The 24,399-nt window shown below is 34.5% G+C and overlaps 3 protein-coding genes across 4 annotated transcripts; 1 reads left to right on the top strand and 2 right to left on the bottom strand.

Annotated features, from left to right (window-relative positions):
- Nucleotides 1–2,747: 2,747 nt before the first annotated feature.
- LOC111903379 (altered inheritance rate of mitochondria protein 25) lies at nucleotides 2,748–5,948 on the top strand. 2 transcript variants are annotated; one of them, XM_023899154.2, is made up of 11 exons: nucleotides 2,748–3,045; nucleotides 3,828–4,243; nucleotides 4,361–4,447; nucleotides 4,553–4,594; nucleotides 4,684–4,728; nucleotides 4,792–4,857; nucleotides 4,926–4,982; nucleotides 5,065–5,126; nucleotides 5,205–5,394; nucleotides 5,489–5,595; nucleotides 5,699–5,948. In XM_023899154.2, exons 2-11 carry the CDS (start codon nucleotides 3,884–3,886, stop codon nucleotides 5,727–5,729), a joined length of 1,047 nt encoding a protein of 348 aa, XP_023754922.1. In that variant the 5' UTR covers nucleotides 2,748–3,045; nucleotides 3,828–3,883; the 3' UTR covers nucleotides 5,730–5,948. The 2 variants fall into 2 exon arrangements, with proteins under 2 accessions (XP_023754922.1, XP_023754921.1); XM_023899153.2 differs by having other exon boundaries at nucleotides 2,749–3,045; nucleotides 3,825–4,243.
- Nucleotides 5,949–9,483: 3,535 nt separating this feature from the next.
- LOC111903378 (protein EXPORTIN 1A) lies at nucleotides 9,484–16,982 on the bottom strand. The gene is made up of 26 exons (XM_023899151.3): nucleotides 16,647–16,982; nucleotides 15,867–15,983; nucleotides 15,695–15,787; nucleotides 15,542–15,613; nucleotides 15,353–15,460; nucleotides 15,186–15,268; nucleotides 14,952–15,090; nucleotides 14,803–14,871; nucleotides 14,638–14,715; nucleotides 14,481–14,543; nucleotides 14,335–14,379; nucleotides 14,147–14,254; nucleotides 13,953–14,051; nucleotides 13,370–13,842; nucleotides 13,127–13,301; nucleotides 12,919–13,017; nucleotides 12,429–12,509; nucleotides 12,178–12,353; nucleotides 11,817–12,080; nucleotides 11,677–11,743; nucleotides 11,483–11,593; nucleotides 11,283–11,390; nucleotides 11,046–11,183; nucleotides 10,825–10,962; nucleotides 10,146–10,253; nucleotides 9,484–10,056 (listed from the first exon to the last, which is right to left on the bottom strand). The coding sequence occupies exons 1-26, from the start codon at nucleotides 16,743–16,745 to the stop codon at nucleotides 9,931–9,933; spliced, it is 3,237 nt and encodes a 1,078-aa protein (XP_023754919.1). The 5' UTR covers nucleotides 16,746–16,982; the 3' UTR covers nucleotides 9,484–9,930.
- A 2,527-nt stretch (nucleotides 16,983–19,509) lies between these two features.
- Nucleotides 19,510–21,728, bottom strand: LOC111903377 (uncharacterized). The gene is made up of 7 exons (XM_023899150.2): nucleotides 21,375–21,728; nucleotides 21,069–21,170; nucleotides 20,868–20,982; nucleotides 20,543–20,658; nucleotides 20,230–20,421; nucleotides 19,990–20,132; nucleotides 19,510–19,862 (listed from the first exon to the last, which is right to left on the bottom strand). Exons 1-7 carry the CDS (start codon nucleotides 21,497–21,499, stop codon nucleotides 19,681–19,683), a joined length of 975 nt encoding a protein of 324 aa, XP_023754918.1. The 5' UTR covers nucleotides 21,500–21,728; the 3' UTR covers nucleotides 19,510–19,680.
- Nucleotides 21,729–24,399: the final 2,671 nt, after the last annotated feature.

Raw genomic sequence — 24,399 nt, 5'->3', positions numbered from 1 at the left:
GCTAAACTCGTATCATTGAAGTACAACGGAAAAAAGGAACATACATGAGCATGATTAACATTTGAAAGGTCCGCATTTTTTGCCCAAATTTTTTAAAAATCCATTTTTGTAATACACCACAAATAATGAAGATGCTTTTATTTTGTGGATATTTGCAGGTTGCATCCTTACAAACGATTGTACAACTATGAAGATAATAAACTGAAATTTGTGAGTGCTTATGTGGCCATCTAGGTCTCGTCATATTAAACTCATATAGGCTCCTAATTTTGTCTACCAACTTTTTTGTTTTTCTTCGTGAATTCGTCATCATTAGTGGGAAGCTTCTAATCGGTAACTAAAGTTACTTTCCCCGGCTCAAGTGTGCTAGAAATTGAGTATAAAAAGGGATTAAATTGGTAATTAAAATTTGGATTTTTCATGGATCGTGTGTGTTTATTTTCGACAAAACTGTACAAATGTTCCTGTGGTTAGCTGAAAATTGCCACTTTGGTCCAAAAAGGTTTGGACTAGCACCAGAGGTCCAAACTTTTCATTTTGTTGCGAGTTTTATCCATTTTTCTATAAACTTTTTCATAATGACTATTTTGCCCTTATTTTTTTTCTTTTTCAGTTTTTTTATTATTTAAATACTTTTTATGATTAAAATAAAAAAGAAAATTTTCATTTTCTATTTTATTTTTATAATTTTTTTATAACAAAATAAAAAAAATAAAAATAAAATCTCTCTCTCTCTCTCTCTCTCTCTCTCTCTCTCTCTCTGTGTGTGTGTGTGTGTGTGTGTGTGTGTGAGAACGTCACTACCCTTACTCCCTCACCCAGGCTTTACTCTCGCCGGAAATCGTGAACACCACAGGCAGAAAAGATGAACACCACCGACAGAAAAGATGAACGCCACCAGATCGAAGTTCTGGCAGCGAAACCCTAACCCTTAAAGTTCTAGGTTGTGACACAAAGATCGAAGCTAGGGATTGAATCGACTGCAACCTTTGAAAACCCTAGGGTTTTAGGAAATGAGAATGGTCGCAGCCTCTAAGCTGCTGAGGGTTGTTTGATAGAGCCAGGAGGGTCGAGAGACGGCGTGGTCGGTGCTAAGGCTTGTGTTATGTTCATCTTGAAACCGCCATCGTCTTCTTTCTTCTTCTTATTCAATCGGTCAGCAACACACGAAGGAGGAATAAGGACTCCGGTCCTTTGCCTTTGTCTGATTGAGAAGAGGGACCCGATTGGAAGCAACAACAGATTGAGGGGATGTGTTTTTACCAACAACAATGCAATACCGGAGGCAATCGTCAAGTCTTTGAATCAAGAATCATCAGCTACGACATCCACGTTGAAGAATCAATAATCATCACCAGAAAAGTCCAACTTCAAGAAATCAAAAACCAAAAAAAGTTTTAGGATTACTTCTCTATAGCTCAAGAATCATCAGTTATGTCATCGATTCAAAATCAGATATAAATAGAGTCAAAGCTCTATCATTTGTTTAGTGTTGAGGAAATTGGTCCATGGTGATATCAGATGTGGTAGCTGCCGCCGATTTGGAGGTTGGAGGTGAAGTTCTAAAAATTTCCTAGGTTAGGTTAAAGAAGATGATTTTGTTACAGGTTCTGGGTTTGAAGATTCCCACAAATTTTATGATTTTGTTACAGGTTCTAGGTTTGAAGATACCCATTTTGTTCACGGTTAATCTAGAGATTGAATATGAAGTTTTGAAAAATCCTAAAGAGTTTATTGATTTCATTTGGTGATTGGATATGAACATCTAGACGATCGACTGTAGATTTTGATTTGTTAGAGAGAGAGAGAGAGAGAGAAATTTAATTTAATTATTTATTTTTTTATTTTTTTAAATCTGAAAATCAGGAAAACAATTAACAAAAAAGAGAAAATCATATTAAAAAGGGTAAATTCGTCATTTTGAAAAAAATCAGAATTGATTGGACCAAACAAGCAACAAAATAAAAACTTTGGACCAGTGGTGCTATTCCAAACTTTTTTGGACCAAAGTGGCAATTTTAAGCAAACCACAGGGACCATTTGTGCAGTTTAGTCTTTATTTTCTGTGATTAATATTTCGACCCTAATTGTTTGGGTTAGACAAAATTAAATATAATAAATCTATCAAATGCACTTCCGATTTAAGCACAAAAGGAATGCAAGATTACAGAGAGTATATGGAGTGTTCTCATAAGAGAGACCCAAAAATATGGAGTATCTCTTCTATTTATACTCCCAAAGTACATAACAAAATGCGGTTTTTGGAAGTTCTTAACGGATATCTAGAAGCTGCAACTATTTTCATAATTTTTAAAAGAGTCGGATTCGCTGACTCCAAGTCTATGGATCCACCGTCTACACTTAGTAGATCCAATCTGGGGACCAACATTTTACACCCACTAGTCCTAAATCCAATAAAGCATAGCACAAGTAAGTTAAGTATACACCCGTAGAGTAGGTCACTCCACACACTTTCGTACATGTTTTTCCATTCCATCCCAACTCTAAAATTTCATTTAAGTTCATGAGTCATACCCCAACCCCATGGGACACCATTGATAGATAAATAGTTTCTATCTCATGGACCCCACACGTTCACCGGTCTAATTCACCGGTCTAATTCACCCTCATCGGTTCCACCCCTTGGACCCGCAAAGGGACACGACCTCGTTGACCCTATTGCTTGGTTTTATATGGGATCAATCTTGCTTTATATGTAAGTGTGCACTTCCCGTAGTTCTGTTTCAAATGCGACAATGTTTCAAACTTAATAGATAGTCAAATTGTTTAAAAGGGCAAAGGAAAAAGACGAGAAGTGATATATTGGTATTGCTAATTTGGTATCCCGTTAAATAAAGGGATTACCGTCAATTAACAACTCAAATACACATTTTCTTCAATTTGCTACCATCGATCAAGACATCATCGAGCGTCGACTATCAAGAAACGCATTAGAGAAGCCCAGGAGCAATTGAGGTCGAATATTCAAGAAATTGCTTTCCAATTCCTCCCCGGAGCTTATTCATCGATTTCTCTTCTCTGCTGGTATTGCGTTTTCTGTGACCTCCGTTTAGTATTGCTGCTTCTTTTTGTGTTTTGTATGATTCTTATGTACTTGTTGCGTCTCCGCTGGTAGTGAGGATGAAGTGTAGGACAAGGATTTTGTTTTTTAATGGATAACTGGTTGTTTCCTTTTTAGTATTTGTTCTGGTTTCAACTTTTTGTAGTGATTTTTTTATGAGCACCAACTGTTTGATAAAATTACTCAATGATTTAGACAAAAACTCAGATTCATCGGCATGTTTGAGTATGTGTGGATGATTAAGTTTGACAAATGAATTGAGCTTTACTTAACAAGGGAAGTCAGAAGTTCTTCCATTTGGTGCATCTATATGTAGTTGCTTGTAATAGACATAGAATTATAACAAATCCTTGAAAATGGCTTGGTGGATCCTTTGGTAATTAGCCACTACAAAATGTTTAGAGAAAAATGAGAACTATCCTCTTCTCATCTAATGTTTATCATCAGTTTTATCAAGCAATCTTTTTGTTTGAAATGATTCAGATAATTAAAATGACAAATGAGAAACAATCATTTTCATTGAACGCTAGTTCCAGATTAAGATCCGAAAAACATTTTAAGAACTTCTCATTTCTGTTTAATAACTGGTACCTGTAGCTTTTCAACCTCAACAACGGAGTTTATCTTTCAATTTAGATATTACAAATGTGAATTTCGCATCAATATTCTAAGTAAATCTTTGTTTTAACAATGGAGATGTGATTTCTTATGTTCTAAACTACAACTTTCTGCTTTCAAACAGAAGTCAATGGAGTAAGACAAGGGTTAAGTGTTGTTTAAGTTGTCAGAACTCGGTTGACAATGAATTGGATAAAAAAGTTGCAGTGTGTGACTCAGCCAAAAGTCATTAGAGCTATAGTGAAGAAGCAACAGAATGGTATCCTTGTTGCTGATAAGATACCAGTATTCAAGGAAACTGGTTTGGGCAAAGGGAACTATGGTTCTAGAGCAATACACAATGGAAGTAACTTGAGTAGAGATTTTCTAGTAAAGCTGTGGGTTGCAGATGCTAAAATGAAAAAGACACATGAAAAAAGAAAGCAAAAGTTTATTGAGAGTGCAGTTAAAGAAGAAAGGGGTTTCCATGGCAGGTCTTTAACTGGGGATGATGGACCTAAACAATTATCCACAGAGCCTCTAGAATCTTCTTCCCCTGAGGAGGTGAGTTAAGGTTTTAATTTTTATCTAGAAAATAGAAATTACTTCCTTAGTAAGATTAAGAGTTAAAAGACAAAAATGAAAATGATACATTCGTTCTATTGATTATTAATCTTCCAGGCTTGGATTGCACCTCTTCTTTCAAGATCTAATCTGCTCATTACAAGGGACATAGAGTGGGCCAACCTTACACTTGGCTTTGAACAGGTAATTATTGAAACAGTCATTACTTAGTATTAATTATGATTTTTATGTATAAAAAAAAGATAATAATGGTTGTGCTATTTTCATGAATGTTGATACATTTTTTAGGCGAACAGATATGCAATAGTTGATGTCAGCAACCCGCATGAGGTATCTTTTCCAAAATCAATTTTCTCTATAAATCTTGATGTTATATAAAATAAAAGGGATTAAGATAAGATTTTTTTTTTTCCTTTCAGCCTGCAGGTTTTATTCGTGAGGAGAGCAATGTGATTATGAGACAGGTATATATTATTTAGTTGTTATATTTATTTGGTGAATATGATGATGCATTTTTGTATTGGCAGTTGCTTCGTCTTAGAAGACCTTTTGTTGCTACTATAACCGATGGATTTGGTAACGAGCTGTTTAGGGTAAGACTCATGGGCTTATATAATTATATTTATTTGTATAATTTTATTTACTTTATTATTATATATAGGTGAGAAGGCCCTTTTGGTGGATAACAAGCTCCATCTATGCAGAAGTAGGTGGAAAGGTATGAATAATGATGGGTTTTCTGTTTTGAAATTGGAATTTTTTTGAGTATATAAAAAATGATTAAAATTTTGTGTCCATAGGAAATTGGTGTGGTTCATAGAAGATGGCATCTTTGGAGGAGGGTTTATGATCTGTACTTGGGGTAAATTTGTGAATTGTTTGTATTTGGTACCCTATAGTAATTAGTAAGTATGTTGAGGAGGGCAAATTGGTGATGCAGTGATGAGCAGTTTGCAGTGGTAGAGAATCCAGGTTTTTGGCACTGGACATTTACTTTAAAGGGGATTCATGGTGAGGTGTTGGCTGAGATTGACCGTGACTGGAGAGGTTTTGGTTATGAGGTGTTGACTGATGCTGGTCAATATGTCATCCGATTTGAAAGTGCTGCCACGTCACACCTGTCTGGAAAGGTCCTTAAATACTTACTTACTTACTTACTTACTTATGATGATGATGATGATGATGATGATGATGATGTTTTTTAATTGTTTGTTGTTGTTGTAGGCTAGAGAATTTAAGGTGGCGCGTCGATTGACATTGTCAGAGAGGGCGGTGACCGTTGCACTTGCTGTGTCTTTGGATAATGACTATTTTTCAAGACATGGAGGCTGGTAAATGTTTTTGTTTATGGATGGATTTAAAAGCTTTGATTTTTGAAGGTGTGAATTCCCTTAGTTTTATGAGATATGTTATTTTGAATTGTATTATTGGCAGGGGGCTTCCTTTTATTGCGGTTGCTGAATGACAGACAGAAAGAGAGAGATGCCTATGCCTGCCACGTCAGCATTCATGACGTCATTTCATTGTTAATTGTATGATTAGAGTTGTGTTGAGAGATGATTGATGTATACATTGCATTGCATTGCTGCGGTTATTTGTAAAATTGCTCCAATAAATGTGTTGGTGTACTTGGTAAAATGGTTTGGAAATGATTTGAAATACTATAGAATTTTGTGTTTTCTAATCTCAAGGCTGAAAGTTGGAATTAGACAACCAACAATTTGTATTTTCATATAATGCTCATCAATTTTTCTTTCAGCATTCCCTAAACAAAAGAATTAATAAAAATTGTCCACTTTATATCATTATGGCTAGCTGTTTCATGCAAATTGGCCTAGGCGGCTGACTAGTGCCCTGGCCGCTTAGGCACAAGGAAGTTCCTAGTGGACCCGGCCAGAATAATAATAAGGGAAATTGACTTGTTAGGGTAATATTATTTTGACAAAACTGCACAAATAGTCCCTGTGGTATGTCGAAAATTGCCACATTGGTCCAAAAAGGTTTGGACTAGCACCACAGCTCCAAAGTTTTCATTTTGTTGCAAGTTTGGTCCAATCTGTTTTGAATTTTTATAAAATGACGATTTTGCCCTTTTGTATTTTCATTATTTATTTATTTTTTAAATTACAAAAACTAAAAAACTAAAAAATATATATATATATATATTTGTATTATCATCCCCCAACCCATATTTTTCTCTCTCCCATTCAGAAAAAGGAAACACCACCAGATTCCGGTGGCTGCCGGAGAACCGTTGTCTGACCATTAAAACCACCGTCGACGTCGGAACCCTAGAACAATTCGGCGCCGACTTCGCCGGAGAAAAAAAAACTGAGATCTGAACCTCCAAAGACCATCATTCTTCTTTCTTTCTGCTGCTACGATGGCCATCTCTCTCTCTCTCTCTCTCTCTCTTTCTCTCCCTTCTATTGTTATGAACCGCCTGTCGGACCATCCAAATCACCACCGATGATGAAGATCTAAACATCTCGCCGCCACGACGGAGATCTAGATTTGCTGGTTGTTCGACAAGAAAAAGAGAGAGAAAGAGGGTGAAAACAAATCTGAAAACTTAGGGTTTCGTAAAACTAGAAGGGTGGCGGCGCTAGGGCTTTTGCTATGTAGACACCTCGTTGGAGAAGAAGAGAGTCGAGCGGTTTGATGGTTCCGACGCCTGAAACTAGAGTTTTATCGAGCCACAGACGTCATCGTCATCGCCGATGACGAACAGATCGAAGGCGTCGTCAGATGAGAAGATCAAAGACAAAGGTGATGATGGTTCTGATGAAAAGCAAATAGAAAGAAGGAGAGATTGAGTCCGGTTTCCGACAGATCTACGTCGTCCTTAGGAGGGTTTCTTGTTCGCCGGAAAAATGATTTCTCAGATTTTGCAACTGATTTCTCGATTTCTGGCAAACCCGACTCAGATCATCTATCTTCTCAGTTCGTCCTTCGCCCTTCGCCCCTTTCTCAGATCTATGGCACCAGAAACCCTAGCCTCAAATATCGAAACCCACTTCGTCGGAAGCCTCCATCGCCGGTGGTGGTGGCTGGTGGTGAAGGAGATGAGCAACTTTTTGTGTGAAACGAGAGAGAGAGAGAGAGAGAGAGAGAGAGAGAGAGAGTTTGCATTTTATTTTCTTTTTTCCGTTATAAAAAATTATAAAAATAAAATAAAAAAGGAAAATTTTCTTTTTTATTGTTCTTTTAATCAGAAAAAATCTTTAAATAATAAAAAAAAAACAGAAAAAGGAAAAAGCAAGGGCAAATTCGTCATTATGAAAAAGTTCATAGCAAACTGGACCAAACTCGCAACAAAATGAAAAGTTTGGGCCTCTAGTGCTAGTCAAAATATTTTTGGACCAAAATGGCAATTTTAAGCAAACCACAAGGACCATTTGTGCAGTTTAGTCTATTATTTTTGTTCTGTTCATATTTGGTTAACTTTTTTTTACACATATAATCAACAAACTTATTGGAAGTTTTCACTTATGATCATTATGATTGGTTATAACAAGTTACAGTTTACGTGGCATATACGTGGCAATGATAATTTTTTTTTGAAAGAGAACATGGCAAAGATAATTACCTAGGAGGGTAATGAACTATTTTGTTTACATCTAGGCAATTTCCTTTTTTGTTCACATTCGATCATCCAATTTGTTAAAGTTTTTCATATAATACCATTATTTCATAAATTTAAATCGGTAGTTGGAATCGACTGCAATCCACACCAGATGTTTTTGTAAGGTTGAGAGCTTCTCACACAAATCAAATGCTTGTATATTTATTTTCTTTTGTGCGGCCGAATTATATTAGTAAAATGATTATAGTTCATTTTTGATCTTCTTGTTGAATATACCTAACTTGTCGACATAACCAAGATGAAATTTTAACATGGTCTACATACGATTAAGATATTTCCCTTAAAACCACTAACTCACTAGGCTTTATGTTTAGCCAATTAGAACTTTAAAGGTGCACTAGCATACTTTAGATGGTTGATTTATATGTTGCTATGAATTAGTTGGTTGATTTATATCTTACTTGATATGTATTAATAGTTTTTGAATTGGTATTAATACATTAGGGGTAATAATTGGTGACAGTTTACCAAAGAAGGCCATAAGTGGTTTGAGGTAACAAGAGTTGAGCGAATGTTCACGACTTCAACTACCGATTTAAATTTTTGAAACAATGTGTATCATGTGAACTTTAACAAGTTGGATGGTCGAATGTGAATAAAAAAAGAAAATTGTCTAGGTATGAACAAAAGCGATAGTTCATTGCCCTCATTGGTAATTATCTTTGCCACATATACGTCACGTGAGTTGTAACTTGCTATACCGGTCATAATGGTCTGAACACTTACAATAAGTTTGTTGTCTACATGTGTACAAAAAAATTTACCTAAATATAAACACTTTCAATAAATTCATTACCCTAACAAGTCAATTTCCCAAATAATAATAAGTTTGCTTCAAACGTCTCCCTCTTTATATAACTATTTGCATACATCTAAATATTGATAATAATCTCACTCACTCAATTTCATTTTTTTCAATATTATATAATCTACATTTTGTAATAAAAAAAATGTATGATATTTATTATGTATTGTTGTTAACAATGTGTCTTTTAATAATTTTTTTTTAAAATATTGGTTATATTTGATGTTCCTAAAACTAATTAGTTTACAAATTCGGTTCACCTGAAACATTTTACCAGCCAAACTTGTCAAGTAGTTTGCTGATCATCAACATCGACATTTGCATGACACCGATTACAAGTGAGTCGATGGTTTAAAGGGAACCAAAACATTTTACCAGCCAAACTTGATATTGCTGGCTATAAATATAAGGATTATATAAAATAAAGGAAACAAACTATTGTTTAGAATCCGACATGTACAGAAACAAAGTATAAAATATAAATAGTTGTTTGGCTAATTACACCAAACACTGGCATTGAAGTCCAAATTTCAGGAAACCACACATAGAATCCCACAAACCTAACCCCTTGTTTAAGTTCCTCCAAGTGCAAAAGAGCATGAGCCAAATAAATAAAATATTAGAAAAGAAGCATGCAAATGCAAATGCAAATGCATGAATGCACCTATTTATCTATTTAAATTCATGTTTATCCAAGAAACAAATAAAGATAAATAGTTTTCCTCTAAAAGATAAAGCAAAAAAGTCAAATCTAAATTAAAAAGATACTCAGCCTGAAGTCACACACAGCATAAACATAAAACATAAAAAAAGAATTTTGTTCAAAACTTGCTAGCAAGTAGCAACCACCGGTTGTATGTTAAACTACATATTACATGCACCCTATTTAGAAAGTAGAAACAACCAAAACACCCATATCCCACGCACTTGCTCTTTTCTTCCTTGTTTACTTACTTACAATTTCAAAACACCAATCAACAAAATAAAACATTCCTTCCTTCCTAGTTCCTACTACTTGCTACTCTACATATCATATCATATCATTAATCATCATTTGTTCCAATGTCCGTCTCGTCTGGTCTGGTCTGGTCTTTCTTGGGTTGGGGGACCTTCATCATGATTCGCTGTGGCTCACAATAAAAGCAACCGCCTCTCTCTCTCTCCTCCCTTACTAAATAATAATCACAATCAAGAAGAAAAATATAAAATTTGATTTTATGAATCAAGCATCTCATCTTGTATTATTTCATTGGGTGCAATTAATCCTGGAATGCTAAGCATCCGCTGTCTTTCTCTTTCTTTCTGGGCTGCGGCTTCTTCTGCGTATAGATCCTTGTTATCCTGCCACCAATCACCATCAATAATCAATACTATTTTATTTATTTAACACACCATTTATAATTTTATAAACATGTTTTTAGTTTAGTTACCTGTGCTGAAAATTCTTTAGATTGCACAAGGAAGTCCCTTATGTGGTTCTTGAATGTAGATAGATCATTTTTTGACTCAAACAGCCCCTCGTTCACAAACCTTGTCACCTACAATCACCATCAAATCAAATCTCAATTACTGCTTACCATTCAGCCAAAAACAATCACTTAACCTAAATTTATTATTATTTAAAAGACTTCCATCATAACTCACAACTTATGTTTCCTTTCCTTTCTTTGTTGCATACTTACTTAGTTACACACTACTACTACTTTTCTTTCAGCTTCTGTCCTTGTCAGTTGGAAAAGCAAAACTCTATTAAGTCCAAACCAAAATCAACTATAATCTTCATCTCTTCAATTCAAATTTCTAAAAAAATTCCTCAATCTTAAACCCCCCCTCTCCCCGATAAACAGACCCAAAACCTATAATCAAAAGAAGCCATAAAAAATCCAATAAAATCTTATGGGGGTTTCTTTTAATTTGGGTACTTAGTGGATTTGTTTTTAGATTATAAGATGAACAAGATTGACAATTTATTTTACGGGTTTAACTGAAGAAGAAGATGTGAGCAAAATAAAATAGTGGAGTTGATGGAGCTTGCATTTGCAACAAAACTGAACTTGTAATTTACTATATACTCTTATTACTCAAAATAGAATAAAATAAATCCCATACCTCGGATGCTGGAATATTGGGGAAAGAGCCACATAGAAGCTTAATGGTATATTCCCGAACAAATATTCCATTATTAGGATAAGGATATGAAATTGTTGAGGCATCCCATAAAGGTTCAGTCAACGAACCAGATTCCACCTGCAATTTTATTGGATAGATGGATAAACAGACAGACAGAAAGTGTAAAAATATAAAATAGAAAACATAGTCAAAGTACCTACCAGACAGAACAAGTGCTGAAGCACTAAAACATGCAACTTGAAACCAGGTTTATGGAATGTATCTGTCAACACCGCAAATATTTCTTGCACAATCACCACAAAGTATGATCGGAAGAATTGATTACAGAACTCCGACTCCTGCCACATCACAGAACACAGAATATTTCTTACATACATATATATATATATATATATATATATATACAAGATTTATTATTATTAATCAAATCAACCAACCTGAAAGTTCTTGAGCATCTCCAGTAACAAATTAAGCCCTGTTTCGGCTATGTTTCTTTCAGTGTGTCGGAAAGCCCACATCACCGAATCCATAACTAGCTTTAATTGCTGATACATACATACATACATCAAAAAAAAAACACGTTAAAATCACAACTATTTTTTAAAAAAAATAACAAGTCTCAGAAGCCAAACCAAACCTCAGGCGACAACAAGATTAAAGCTCTGAAACAATGTGTGGCAATGGCCCGAAGTAATGAAAAAAACTTGAGCCGGTGTTCAGGGTAGTCTTCAAAATTCTTGGTTATCATCTGTTACCACAAACAAATACAACTATTATAAACACTTGATAAAAAGAAAAGACGATATATGTTAAGGATTAAGAAAGGCTAACCTCTAGTGTGCACTGGAAAACAGCTTCAAATATACGTGGGACATCATCAATCATAGCACCCTTGTACCTACAATGGAATCAAGAAAGGTCAAACCACAGAAGTGCAAGAAAGTTAAACAGAAAGCAAACAACATGCATACTTGTTAATAATTGTGGCAAAGAGAGACAAAACTTCTGATTCACGGGCATCTGGTAAATTTCTAGCATAATCACCAAGAACCGGATCCATCATTGGTGGAACAAACTGCTTTCCTATTTGTGGTTGATCTTCAGCTTTATCAAGAAAAGTCTCAATGAGCTTCAGTGTTTCCCTCTTCACGGACCTTAGAAGTTTCACATAGGAGGTTCTAGAAGCAAAAGGCCCTCCTTCAGCAATGTTGGATGATATAAGCTCACTGTACATTCTGAGCAACACATGAAAATATCGGATTGGTAAACAGGTGTTTGATTTGACAATTTGTAAAAAAAAGGATTGGATTGGATTGTGAAACATAAACATACTTGTAGACATTAAGCATGTCCAAAAAGATGAGTGTTATTTGAGAAAGAAAATGTGTCCCGAGTGCAGTGGCAGCACTTGTGTTTGTCTGTAGTATATTAAGCACAGTCCTAATCACATCTTGATCTTTTAAGAAATCCACACTGCCACGTGCATGTCCTATAATCTCCGTCCATTTCTGCATATAACAAACAACTCATCATATCATGACTCCATCCATAATCAAAAATAACTAAGACTGAGAGGTTCCTGCCTGATTCGGAAGATGCATCAGCCTTTGCAAATATTCCTCCCGCTTTGACACCTCCGATTCTGCTTGAATCATACAACCAACCTACAACATCAAATATTGCACCAAAAGTTTACTACAAAGACCTCCAATAATAATATTAAAACAGGTATGTTGATATCATGTTCATGTAATGAGGAACGCTTAATGGGGTTAAGCACTTAATCTGGACAGCTATACATGGTATGGTTGTTCCTTTTTGACAAGCCAAAAACTTACCTTGATCTATTAAGATACTATCCGTTTACCTCTTAGCCCTTCTTTTCCATTCCAACTCACACTGATATTGTGTCTTGGTTATTTAGCCTAATATGGGAGTCCATTCAATCCAGAAAATACACCCCCTTATGTATAAAACACTTTATCCAGACAGACGTCATCACCCATTCATCTACTTTACCCATACATGACTTAATGAAAAAAAAAAAAAAACAACTAGCCCCTTAAGACTTACAGATTCATAAAATGTATGTATCTGATGTGGCTCAAGATCTGCAATGGTTGTTGGGAGGGTGGTAAGCAGTTCTGAGACAAATGGCTCACTCTCCCCAACCTTGAAAAACAAAAAGATTATATTAATAACAAAATAAAGTTACAACTTTTGCATCTACGAAGATGGAATAGTATAAAACGATTAAAATATCAAAAAGTGTATATATTACCTGTACTATGACAAACTTGCGCTTGCATTTCTGTACAATTTTCAAAAATGTATCGCAAGCCATATCCTGAACACCGGGGTGTGTTTCATGCATGAACTCAAACAACTTGTTCACAACAGTTTTCAAGAACTTCCAATGGGCCCTGAGGAATCTTGGATATTGTCCCACAACATACCTGACAGTGCACCAAAAATTAGATAGTTTAAATGCAATGCCTGTTAGGGAACTAAGTAGAAAACATACATGATGTTACTTGCAATAACAGCTTTGTTGTCTTTTCCTTTTGTGATTTCACAGAGATTTAGTAGATCACGAATAACCATCACAAGAAACCTATTCTCCTGATCTTCCATCATGGACCCGGATATGGATCCTATTGCCCAACATAATGTGTTCAAGTTGTTCCATGTCCAATCTTCGCCATTCAGTTGTTTGCTTAGTTTTTTCAGCATCTGCTTTTCAGTGTCATCGTGATCAAGATGTGACAAGTAGATAAGTGTTTCTCTCATTATCTTGTATTGAACAAGGACATCATTGTCTTTTAAGGTTTCTCGCACAATGTTCCCATTTTCATCTTCAACAATTAGAACCTCTTCGGGTTTCGCCATGCGGGATATCATAAGCAGTCTTAATTTTGACATGGGTGCAGCATAAAGTTGTCTTCTTTGCAATAGTTTTGTACCATGTCCATCAATCATACCAGGAAGCATTGACATCTAGGGCAGAACAATATAAGATTCATCAGAAAACAAATGCCAAAAGGAAAAAGAATCAAATAGTTAAGTACATGATTGTATGAGATAAGATGTGTGGAGACATAACCTACCTGCAGTCCCATCATGTTTGCATTTGCTGCAGGGTTATCAAGACTGTGATTTGCCTCAAAAAGCTCTAGCACCAAGGAATTCCAATAGTCCAAGCAAACCTGTTCAAACACATTGACAGAAAATATTATATAAACCAGAATGTATCTTTATCTTGTTTCATTTGTAAAGAGAAAGCAAAAACAATGTGTCATACCTTGAAAACTTCTGTATCATCAACATAAGAAATGCTCAAGAGATATTCAAGGCCCATTAAAAGTGCAGCAGTGTTCTCTTGTGTGGATTCCAGTACACGGATGTGAAACTACATGCCGAGTGCCAGATTAGATCTGATGTAATAAAATTATCAGAAGGAGAAACAATTGAGACAAAATAAATACTTACCTTGTAAAATGAAGTGAAAAACAATGCCAGATTCTGAATGAATGCCTGAAAAGAGGGAAAAGAAGAACAAAACTTATCAGTCACAATTTGTTCAAATCAATTAAGGTTAAACATAACATGGGTTTTTTGTTAAAACCTATAATCACCTGTTCATCGCTAGAGCCATTTAAATATGCATCTGGTATGTTTGTAGTAGTTGGAAGAACCGTCTACAAAAAACAAAACATACAATAGAAAGAATTCAGAAGAACATAAGCACAAAGATAAGAGCAAAACACAACATAAAAAGTTTTTCTCACATACCTGCAACTGGACCATGAATATGTTATACATTTTAACATACTGCAAGTTGTAGAAATCCCCAAAGTTCAAGGCTGCAACCTGTGCCAATAAATGAATGACAAAAATGAGTTAGTTGAATTCTTCATTAAAAAGAACATATATACCTCTCCATGTGCCTAGCATTACCTCTGTCAAGCATTGAAGGGTCAGATTACGATATGATGGCACAGGAAAAAACTTGAGGAGTGTCTCCAGCTGTAATATGCAGTAGAAAATGTTTGTGGAATTATAGTTTCCATGATGAATAAAATAATCCAGAAAGGAAAATAACATACCAGTGGTGATTCAAAGATATAGCCTAAAGGAATCCATGAAAGGAAAGCATGTAATGTAGCTAATGTAGCTCTGATTAGCTCTGTTCTTTGAGATGCTGATAGTACATATAAGCATAATTCATGTATGAGTTGAAACTCGCTGTTACCAATCACAACAAACAAGTAAATTTTAGTTGGATTAGATGTAACATCAATAGTCAAACTAAATAGAAAGAATATCAAGGTCACCATTACCTGTTGAGGGATTGCTTAAGCTCCTTGATTTTATGTTGAGTCATTTCACCCCTTGAGAAATCAAAGACCTCTTCACTTAAAAGCTGGAAAGCAAAGATTGACATTTAGACCACATATGAAAACATAAAAGCAACAAGACACAAGTAAAAGGAATACATCAAACATACTTTCAGTATCGCCATGCAATTCTCACAAATTGTTTCACTGGTTTTTGCTGCTGTGACCAGGTCAGGAATGAAGCTTCGCCACCTGGCTGGCCACTCATGTTTCAAAATCTGCATATCCATTTGCAGGTCATTTCATTATTGTTTCTAATGGCAAAATTCAACTTAAAACTGAAGCAAACAACAGCTCACCTGAACTAGTATAATGTTCAGTTTGTTAACATACAATCTTTCTTGGCGGAAAGAACCCTCGCTGCTCGAAAGCTGAAAAAAAATATATTTACTTTTAAATTTTATGAATATAACATAAAGATAATCTAAAAAAATACCTAAAGAATTCCATACCTTTACAATAACATCAGAGATGTAGTTTTTCATTCCATCCCGTTGTTCAACAGGTAATACATTCCATCTATACTTGATAACACCCTCAAGAACCTGTAGACAAGAAACCAGTAATCTTGTAATAAAAACAAATGTTTGTGAGAAGCATATCCCAGAAGATTGAGATAGTCACCTGTAAAGAAAAGAATTTGGTGTTCATGCTCTGTGTATTGGATAAAATGTGAACAACTTGAAGCCACATATCTGGATTGTTTTGTAATTCCCTCAATATATGATCAGCAGCAGTCCTCTGTGTTATTAACATATATGCATAAAAAAACATAATCAGAAAGATATAAGCAAAGCAACAAGTCCACATAATCAAAAGCTTGTAATCAATGATCATTGTAAAAAATATATATAACTTGCTAGACAGCCAGTTGGCATGAGTCTATCAGTCGTTTCAGATGGTACTACTTGAGATGATACAAATATTAATATATGAACCCAGTGAATTGGGTCAAAATGTTTAAAAGGATGCAACCCTAATTCAGCATATGTTTGACATGCAAAAGCCGGTTAAACGTTAAACTTGTGCTGAATTGAGCCATTGATACTATTGCCACCACAACCAGGTCTCGAGTTTGTTCTTAACTCTTAAGCACTTCCTAATATATATATATATATATATATATATATATATATATATATATATATATATATATATATATATATATATATATATATTCATGCAATACGTGAAATAGGTGCACTTTTCATCACTCTGGTAAAAGAAATAGTGTACAAACATGGTCAAAAAGTCCGTTTACGGCTTAGAGTTGAATGTACGATGGTCAAATAGACAGCGATTAACACTAAACCGTAAACTAATGAAAAACTGTTTCCGAGCATCACATTCCTCGTCTAGTTTTATAGAAGTAAGGGGAAAGGGGGATAAGGAATTGCGACAAACCTCTTCTTTAGATCCGGTGCCATAGAAGGCAGCAACAGTAGCATCAAGTAAAGCAACATCAATCGGGTGACTTAAATCCCTAAGCTTCTCCGCCGCCATCGCAGAGAAATTGTACAAGTGTAAAACCCTAGACGAAACCCTCGAGTGGAAATTTTTTTCAGAAAATCCCGTTGAAGGAAGCAGTGTACGGACGAAACCCTAGAGGATGCAAAAGGAGGAGGAAGGTATATACAGATTCTAGAAGGAAGATAAGTAAATATAATAAATAAGACAGCTTCAAAATGAAGCAGAACAAATGCTAGAGAGAGAGAGAGAGAGAGAGAGAGAGAGAGAGAGAGAGAGAGAGAGAGAGAGAGAGAGAGAGAGAGACTTTGAATTGAAAGGAGGCCTTCCCTCCTCTTTTGTATGCTGCGAGCTGCCAATGACGAGTGTGTGACTTTTTAAGCCCAAACTTGTTTTTTTCTTTTTCCATTTTTATATTTATGCATAGTTTTTTATTTTGTTAATTTATATAATAAAGTTTACTTTAGATAAAATATACAATTAGGTGTCACTTGTTAAATACTTATTTACTCGATAATAATATTTTTTCATTAGATAAATATTCATGCTTTTCTAATTAATTTAATAGTACTTTTTAAAAAGTTTTCTTTTTATAGTTGTTCGTTGAGGGAGATCTGATTGAGTCAGATATACAACTCACCGAGTAAAAGGTTGCTCATGACCAAATTAAATGACTTTTAAATGTGATATCAAACATTATGTATCTGACCGAGTCAGATTAATCCCCTTATTATACCTGTAAAAAATATATCAAACAGTTATTTAGTTTTTATCAGGGTTGCAGAAATCAGGATTAATCATAGATTAATCAATTGGCGTTTTCCAACCAACTAGGATTGGGGGTGTTTGACGGAAATTAGGGATTAAACGGTCTTGGCGGGATTAATTAGTCAACAAAATTAAATAATAATAATAATAAGGGTTTAGGTCATTTTTTGTCACTTAACTTTTGCTTTTGTGTTCATTTGGTTACTTAACTATTTTTAAGTTTTAAAAGGACATCAAACTTTTGACTTTGTGCTCATTTAGTCACTTAACTTATGGTTTGGTCACTTAACTTTTAGATTTGTGCTCATTTAGTCACCTAACTTTTAAAACTGTGCTCATTTAGTCACTAAACTTTTGAAAAATATTTAAAAGTTTAGTGACTAAATGAGCACAATTTTAAAAGTTAGGTGACTAAATGTGACAAAATCAAAAGTTAAGTGACTAAATGAGCACAAAGTCAAAAGTTTGGTGACCTTTTAAACTTAAAAAGTGTTAAGTGACCAAATGAACACAAAACCAAAAGTTAAGTGACCAAAAATGACTTAAACCCTAATAATAAAGTCAAAAAAATCAACTTTTTTATACCAAAATTTTCAAATTTTCAAATATTATACTAAAATGTTCATATTTTCGTATTTTCAAATTACAAATTTTTTTATTTTCTGGGTTTTAAGTACTTGTTCTTAAAATATATTAATCTTAGATTAATTTTAATATTTTATTAATAATTTATGGTCTCCGATTAATCCATTAACCCCAGTTGACCGTCGAACGATTTTTACAACCTTGGTTTTTATCAATAGGCAATTGACACAATTAATACGATCATTATTCAACCATTTTCATACTAATAATGGTAGAATATTTATTTGGTTGTAAAATGACATAATATTGCCTGTTTTGTGTAAAAATCATTTGTTTTATAATTTTATATAAAAAAAAGCGAAATGTCATTGCACCAAATTACTATTTTGTATGTTTTTAGTTGAAAGAAACCTATTTTCTTGCTAGTCATATCTGTCAAAGTCTTTAGGCGTCAACTAATTAGGGAAAATACCAACAATAGTCAAAAATAAGGTTTTTTTAAAAATATAGACACAAAAATAGACATTTCCGGATATAGACATGCATTCCGCGGAGGTAGCTCTGCGGAATCTACTGTAGCTCCACGGAATGGATCTTGAATTTTTTTTTTCACATCGATTATTCGGTGTTTATATTAATTCTCAAACTAATTATTTTCAAGTAAAGATTATAATAGTATGATAATTTTTTTTTTTAAATAATGTTGGGGGAATGAATCTAAACCCCGAAGAATCGATGTGAAAAAAAAAATAAAATAAAATAAAGATCCATTCCGCGGAGCTACCTCCGCAGAATGAGTTCCGATGAATGAATCTTTAGTGTTATTTTTTTAATACATTGATTTATTTATGATTTTGCCATTCCGCGGAGCTCGGCAGAACCACCTCCACGTAATGCATGTTTATATCCGGAAAAGTCCATTCTTATGTCTATTTTTTGAAAATACCCCCATTTTTTTACTACTTTCGTTATTTTTCCAACTAATTAATGCCCACAATTGCTTTCTGTTCCCATATTCCAAGTACCATGTACAACCTTGGAAAAGAATTTTAGCATATACCTCATGTCACAATCCACCATTGCCTTATAAATGGGGCGAATTTCATTTTCATACATGCATGTGCATTTTATTATTGTTTAAACTTTATACACCTATGAACTCGCTCAACATAATCTAACATGTTTGTATGTGATGTATATTCCACATGACCGAGAATTAGGCGTTGATAGATGGAATAATTTCTTGATGATTTTTCTCGTATGTTATGTTTACAAGTTATTAACTTTTGAATAGAATATAGTGAAATATCATAAAGTTGATTTGGCCAAAAATAACATCTATTGTAAGCTAGCTTTTATATAATCATTTAGTTTAGTTATTAGTTGTTAATAGGTGACAATTGGTGTTTTGTTGGTAATCATGGAAAAATTAAAGTGTTACGCCAAATGCAATAAAAGATATTTATGTTCCATTAACATCAGTCTTCCGTCTCAGTCCAAAAACAAGAGTAATTTACATATAAACCCCTCCAACTCCAAGCAACAACATCTTAGACTCATACTTTCAAAGTAAACAAAGCAAGTTTAAAATCAACATTAACCACAACAGAAAAGTTGTTTAAGGGCTTAGAGACATGGACATGATGGAGGAGAGTTTGATTTTTTGAAGTTTAGCATTGTCTTGTTGCTGAAACAAAACCTCTGTACTTGATCTCACTGTTACCTCATTCAGCTCTGAACTTGAATTCCCTTCACTCCTGTAATCCCGTGGTGCATATAGAACTTGAAGCTTTGAATGAGCTGCATTTTGTTACAGCATTATACTTTCAAAAATGGTAGATGACAGTGTTATAATAATAAATTTTAAAAAAAAAAAATCAATGAAAGTACATTGATATTTGAGATAGAGAAAGAAACAGGTAAGTACCTAAACCAAACATGCTTGTTTTCTGGATGATCATTCTGCTAACTTTTGATCTCTTTATATTTCTTAACAGCACAATATCATCTTGCTTCCCTTTGAATTCCAGAAATTCTCCTAACAGTTGCTTGTTGTTTTTTAGCTCCAACCTGCACAAAAAACGAAATAAATACTTAAAATATAAACAACTAACTAACTAACTAAATACAGAGATTAAAAGATGTTGGAAACATTTGAATATAATACCTATCCCACATTGGAGCAGTGCTGAGAATAAAACCAAGATTCTGTTGAAAAGATTCCTGCATTTCTTTTTTATCACTACGTAAAGGTAAAGCACCCTTAATCCAGCCAGATATACTCTTTTTTTCTGGTTTTAATTCTGACCATTGTTCATGTGTCACAACTTCAGGTGGAAAGTAATCTAAATGAATGGTGCTGGAAGGAGAAATAATCGTTGAACATTAGTTATTTTAACAAAATATATCATAGTAAAAAGCAACATTTACAATTATAAAAGGAAATTGAAGTTAGAAGAACAGAATGTTTTAGTTTGTACCGAAAGTCTGGGTTAGGGCACACAATCTTGAATGACAAATATCCATCTGGGAGAGTGATTCCCCTTTGTTCAAGATAAGACTCAAGAACTGCAACTTGTCTTTTGGCCTCCACAATCTATTACAAATCAAAAAATAATAATAATAATGCTGAAATACTTCAAATAATAGAGGCATTGATAACATTAAGAAAAACTACATATATTATAGACTCAATCCAACACTAAATTAGTAAGTAGAGTAAACTGCAACCATAAACTTGGGATGACATCATCATTAGTTGATGCAACAGCTTAAAAACAATCTAATAGAAGAAAAAAAAATTACCGGATCCGGAAGGCGCTCTGTTTTGTGCTTGGAACCACCGGTGCAAACCCAAGTTCCATCCCCATCAACAGATACAATTCCAGATGCATTTATCACAGAAACAACCACCGCTTCCCTGAAATAAGATCATATTTACATCTAACATTCTTTTAGGGAGCAAATAACTGCAATACATGAGCAGAGAGGAGAGATGAAAGTTACCCTTTGGTGACGAGGACCAAATCAATATTCTGTCGAGAAGCAGTATCAGGGTCTGGAATACGAAGCCCAACATAAGCTTTGCCACCATACAGAGCTTGAAGCCTACAAGTGCAGTTTGTATACATAAGTAAAATCCATATGGGAAATAATGGAGCTGAAATTGATAGGTATAGTCATATAGTTGAATTAGGTAAAGCGTGGGTGCTTTTCGTGATTTTGGTATTCACGCTCTTATCTTATAAGATAATGAAATTGAAAGGTATGCGATGGGGGAAAAGGGTGGATGATAGTGATTATAGATGATACCTATCGGCGACGGCGAAGAGTGCATTGGAACCGCTGGAACCAAAATCAATGTGCTCTTCCTCATCGGAGAAGAAACGGCGTACCAAGCGATAGATCACCAGACCAAATATGATCTCTACCCACATCACTGATCACTATGATACCCTGTGTCGCTTACTCGCAGAAATTTCGCAAGGAAGATTGATGAGTGGCGACTAGGGAGGGTGTGAATATGAGTAAAGTACAGGAAGCTTTAAGAAAGATGAACCAATTTACTCAAAAATCAAACGTCGAATGGGGAATTTCTTGGATGGTCGTGAACCGTGTGAAGGAACCTGGTGTACAATCATCCGGCCGTCTAATTAATTCGAATTTAGGCTGATCACAAAATTACCAAAACGCAGGCTACATTAACAAAAATAGTGGGTAGATTCTATATTTTTGTTTTTTGTTTTTTTTTAATTTAAAACTTAGGAACGTATCGATCAGTTTTTTTTGTAATGTACGGTGGGTTGTGAAAATAGAACGTTATCATGGACAATATGTTGTTATTTTCGGTTAAAAAAATACAACTACGTTGCTATTATATACAAGTTTGTATATCGGCAGTAGTTCCAGAAATATCCAGATGGTTTCCATTTATCGTAGCATCATGTTCAGATGAATAAGATTGTCTTTTTTTATCATAAGTGTGTAGATTCTATACTTTTGTTTTTTGTTTATTTTTTTAATTTAAAACTAGGGAAGAACGTAGAGTGACTTTTTTTAATGTTTGGTGGGTTGTGAAAATAGAACGTTATCATGGATAATGTGTTGTTATTTTCGGTTAAAAAAATGCAACTACGTTGCTATTATATACAAGTTTGTACATCGACAATAGCTCCAGTATCGAGATGGTTTCCATTTATCATAGCATCATGTTCAGATGAATAAGATTGTCTTTTTTTTTACCTGAAACATGATGGGCTTTGAGCATTACATCAATCATATGGTACACATGCAAACCCTAAAGTTTTGGATCCAGGTTTCTCTAATTGTACATGCAAATCATCCAAAACTTGTAAACCCTAATATTAGCATACAAAAATCGAAATCAATAACTAAAACAAGTTTAGATTACTACCTTTCAATCGTAGCAATAATCTTCAACCCTTGAGAGCTTTAGTATCACAAGTGTAATGCCTCTAATCGATCACAAACACCAAGGCAAGTTGGATGATCTTTGGAGAAAGGGGAAGGAGGCACAAAATCGGCTCTAGATCTCTAGGATTCTCAATACAAGAAGTCTCCTCACCCAACATGCGTTAAATGTCAAATTTTGAAGATAAGCCCATCCGCTCAAGACGAAATCGTTTATTGAAGATTCATCAAGTTTATCTTGAAGCTGTGAAGAAATCAAAGATAAACGCTGAAGCCAAGCTCCCAATGAAGATTGACAAAAAAATCCAGCTACATTTTAGGAGGAGTTTGTTGGGTCAATTAGAAAAGAAAGTTATAAACTAGGGGAGAGATTGTTGGGTCAAAAATATGATTTATACTTTACTTTTCTAAGCATTTATTGTTTTTATTATTTGAGCCGAAAATAGTATTGGAATATTTGTAGCTTGGACCGAAAACCCATATGTTTTCGGTCTAGCATTAGGTTTAGGCCTTGAGCTTGTGGCCCATATATATATATATATATATATATATATATATATATATATATATATATATATATATATATATATATATATATATATATATAGGTGTAATGGGCGAGGAGTGCATGAGTGCAAAGGAGCTTAAGTGTGTGTATTCCAAGGTGTTTTAGTGAGAGAAAGTTTGAGAGAAGAGATGAACTTTAGTGTGTGTTAGTGTGTGTGAATCTTGTATCTGGATCTTCATTCTAATCAAATCATACAAGACTCGTTATCTTCTTCTTCTCCTTCTCTTCTATTTTGATCTGACATCATCCGTTTGATTGGGATTCCGCCAGTGACGGAACCAAAAACTTTGGCTAGGGGTAGCACAAAAAAATCCCGATAAAAGATAATAAGATAATTTTATTAATTACGGTTTCATTAGAAATAACAAACTAGCGCAAAAGTCTTATATAATTACATTTTTAAAGTTGTCATCTACGATTACTCATTTTCCGAAAGCGCTCTATCACTCGTTCAATCTTAAAATCCATAAGTGCTTCTTTTTCTACATTACAAATTAAAGCATCATTCAAAAAATCATCACCCGTTTTATTACGTAAGTCGGTCTTCAAGAGCTTCATTGCGGAAAAACATCTTTCAACGGTTGCGGTTGCGGTTGCAACAGGCAAAACCAAACTCAACTTTAATAACCTATAAACCAAAGGAAAAGAAAGGTGTTTTCCGATTTTCACCATCAAACGAGAAAGGTCCGCAATTCCCTTCAAATTAGAAAATCTCTCATCATCAATCAAAGAGTGATAATAGTTTTCAAGTTGACCATCAAGATACACCCTTTCCGAATCATTAAAATCAGTTTTGTATAACTCACTTAGTTTCACCAACTTTGATTTGTCAACCATAGAAAATGCATTACAAGGACTCAAAGCCGCCATGTATTCAAGCAAATTGGTGCTCACTTCACTAAAACGGTCCCCAAATTCTTGAATTTGCATATCCAAAACCGTGTTGAAAATATCATGTAATGACCCAAAAATCACGACTAAAAATTTCTTGTAAAACATTACTAAAACCATATTTATAAAAACGTATCATAAGTCATAACATAATTTTCGAGTATTAAATTCAAAACATAATCTCATTATCAGAGTAAAACATTCCCCAGGCTAACTGACTATGGTGTGTGCATTGCAACCTCTCCGAGCTCCTCTTTTGAAAACTGCGTACCTGAAACCAAAACTGAAAACCGTAAGAACGAAGCTTGGTGAGCTCCCCCAAACTACCACATACCATACAACAACATATAAAGCACATACTGGGCTTTGCCCACTGCATCGGACCGAGGTCCGGACTAACTGGGGCCTTGCCCCCTGCATCGGACCGAAGTCCGGACTAACTGTGTC

The sequence above is a fragment of the Lactuca sativa genome, chromosome 8 (assembly GCF_002870075.4).
Source record: "Lactuca sativa cultivar Salinas chromosome 8, Lsat_Salinas_v11, whole genome shotgun sequence".
NCBI classification, from domain to species: Eukaryota; Viridiplantae; Streptophyta; class Magnoliopsida; order Asterales; family Asteraceae; genus Lactuca; species Lactuca sativa.
The sequence above is the reverse complement of the archived record's forward strand: the minus strand, read 5'-3'. Positions and strand labels throughout refer to the sequence as shown.

What these genes read in the sequence shown, in the direction of transcription:
- LOC111903379 (XM_023899154.2), top strand. Translation starts at nt 3,884, where the DNA reads ATGAATTGGATAAAAAAGTTGCAGTGTGTGACTCAGCCAAAAGTCATT. An exon ending in ATGTCAGCAACCCGCATGAG is followed by an intron (nt 4,595 to 4,683) that starts GTATCTTTTCCA and finishes TTTTCCTTTCAG; the next exon opens with CCTGCAGGTTTTATTCGTGA. An exon ending in ATGCAGAAGTAGGTGGAAAG is followed by an intron (nt 4,983 to 5,064) that starts GTATGAATAATG and finishes TTGTGTCCATAG; the next exon opens with GAAATTGGTGTGGTTCATAG.
- LOC111903378 (XM_023899151.3), bottom strand. Translation starts at nt 16,745, where the DNA reads ATGGCGGCGGAGAAGCTTAGGGATTTAAGTCACCCGATTGATGTTGCT. An exon ending in CCAAATTCTTTTCTTTACAG is followed by an intron (nt 15,788 to 15,866) that starts GTGACTATCTCA and finishes TCTTGTCTACAG; the next exon opens with GTTCTTGAGGGTGTTATCAA. An exon ending in TGATGCATCTTCCGAATCAG is followed by an intron (nt 12,354 to 12,428) that starts GCAGGAACCTCT and finishes TGTTATATGCAG; the next exon opens with AAATGGACGGAGATTATAGG.
- LOC111903377 (XM_023899150.2), bottom strand. Translation starts at nt 21,499, where the DNA reads ATGTGGGTAGAGATCATATTTGGTCTGGTGATCTATCGCTTGGTACGC. An exon ending in CAGAGCGCCTTCCGGATCCG is followed by an intron (nt 20,659 to 20,867) that starts GTAATTTTTTTT and finishes GATTTGTAATAG; the next exon opens with ATTGTGGAGGCCAAAAGACA. An exon ending in ACTGCTCCAATGTGGGATAG is followed by an intron (nt 20,133 to 20,229) that starts GTATTATATTCA and finishes TTTTTTGTGCAG; the next exon opens with GTTGGAGCTAAAAAACAACA.